This window comes from Pygoscelis adeliae, unplaced genomic scaffold (genome assembly GCF_000699105.1).
Source record: "Pygoscelis adeliae isolate BGI_AS28 unplaced genomic scaffold, ASM69910v1 Scaffold1123, whole genome shotgun sequence".
NCBI classification, from domain to species: Eukaryota; Metazoa; Chordata; class Aves; order Sphenisciformes; family Spheniscidae; genus Pygoscelis; species Pygoscelis adeliae.
The window spans coordinates 30,131-31,715 of NW_008824507.1; the positions used below are offsets into that span (position 1 = coordinate 30,131).

At 61.6% G+C, this 1,585-nt stretch overlaps 1 protein-coding gene across 1 annotated transcript in view; it reads left to right on the forward strand.

Moving 5' to 3' along the window:
• Positions 1 to 1,579, forward strand: part of ILF3 (interleukin enhancer binding factor 3, 90kDa) — a gene marked incomplete at its 3' end in the record, with an annotated part of 16,218 nt that extends 14,639 nt beyond the window's left edge. The window contains exons 18-20 of the mRNA XM_009321552.1: positions 3 to 262; positions 1,144 to 1,275; positions 1,473 to 1,579. Coding sequence (XP_009319827.1) covers positions 3 to 262; positions 1,144 to 1,275; positions 1,473 to 1,579 — 499 coding nt within the window. The remainder of the gene's footprint in view (positions 1 to 2; positions 263 to 1,143; positions 1,276 to 1,472) is intronic.
• Positions 1,580 to 1,585: the final 6 nt, after the last annotated feature.

Consider the following 1,585-nt stretch of genomic DNA (forward strand, 5'->3'; position numbering starts at 1 on the left):
TACAACTCGCCGGTTCCTCCCAAACACGGCGGAAAGAAACAGCAGCACGGAGGGCAGCAAAAACCTTCCTACGGTTCGGGGTATCAGTCCCACCAGGGCCAGCAGCAGCAGTCCTACAACCAGAACCAGTACAGTAACTACGGCCCGCCGCAGGGCAAACAGAAAGGCTACAACCACGGCCAAGGCAACTATTCCTCCTACTCCAATTCCTACAACTCGCCCGGCGGCGGAGGCTCCGATTACAACTACGAGAGCAAATTCAGTGAGTGCTGGCTTGCTTATCTGGGGAGTAAAACGTGAATTTTGGGTAATTGGGAAACACACGCGCTCTGTAGGCGCTAGGTCCTGCACAAAGGAATAACTTAGTCGGGCCCGTAGCCACGGGCCGAGGGGGAACGGTCCCCGACTAAGAGAGGGGAGGTTCAGACCGGGCCCGAGGCCGGAATTCTTTACGCCGAGGGCGGCGAGACGCCGGCCCGGGTCGCCCGGAGAGGCGGTGGGGGGCCCCTCCCCGCCCCGGAAACGTTCAAGGTCAGGCCGGAGGGGGCTGCGAGCGACCCGCTGGGGGCGAAGACGTCCCCGCCCACGGTTTGGGGAGGGGGGGGTTGGACTGGATGAGCTCCGAGGTCCTTTCCCACCCGAACCCCCCCACGATGCCACGAACTCGGAGGGCTTAAAGCGCTCGGGTTTAGTTGATTTAATTGGACGAGATCAACAACTGGCCGGGAAACCTGCTGGTCTCCTGCTCCCCGAGGAGATGCACTCGCGTTTTGGAGGACGAAGGTGGAATCGCCCGCTCTGCTCCGAGTTACTATTTCGTGATCGAGCCTTTGCTTTCTGCGTCGGCTAGGTGAGCGCTTAGGATCTGCGCGCTCCTCGGCGTGGATCGTCCGTGCTCGTGCAGGCCGTGGGGAAACCCCACCGCTGCCCCGACAGCCAGAGCTCTGCCTGGCGCTTTTGGCAGCCCAAGGAGACGGGAAGAGGGAGAGCTTTTGCTCGTTGAGGCCCTGGCCGTCGCCTCGCCTCGAATAACCGTCCCTTCCCCTGCTAACAGCAGACGAAACCCCCTCGCTGGGCGCCGGCGAAGGCAGAGCTGCTGCCGCCGGGGGAGACCGGCCGTGCTCACCACGTTCTCCCTTCCAGGTTACGGTGGCAACAGCGGCCGCGGAGGCGGAGGCAATAACTACTCGGGAGGCGCCTCCTACAACACCGGTTCACACGGTGGCTATGGGGGAGGATCTGGGGGCGGAGGGTCCTCGTACCAAGGTAAGCAAGGTCAGTATACGACACTTCCCTATATATTTTTCTGTGGGAGGGCGGCGTCTTCACATCTGCGTGTGCTCCTGCCGTGGCAGCGGCAGCGGGTCCCGGATCGGAGTAAAAGCTCTGATTCTGCATTAAAACAGCTTTTTCTTTCACGCCGCCGCCATCGTCGTAACGGAGCTTCTCTCTCCCTTCTCCCCCCTCCGCAGGTGGATACTCCTCTCAGTCCAACTACAACTCCCCCGGTTCAGGCCAAAATTACAGCGGCCCCCCCAGCTCCTACCAAGCGTCCCAAGGCGGCTACGGCAGAAACGACCCAAGG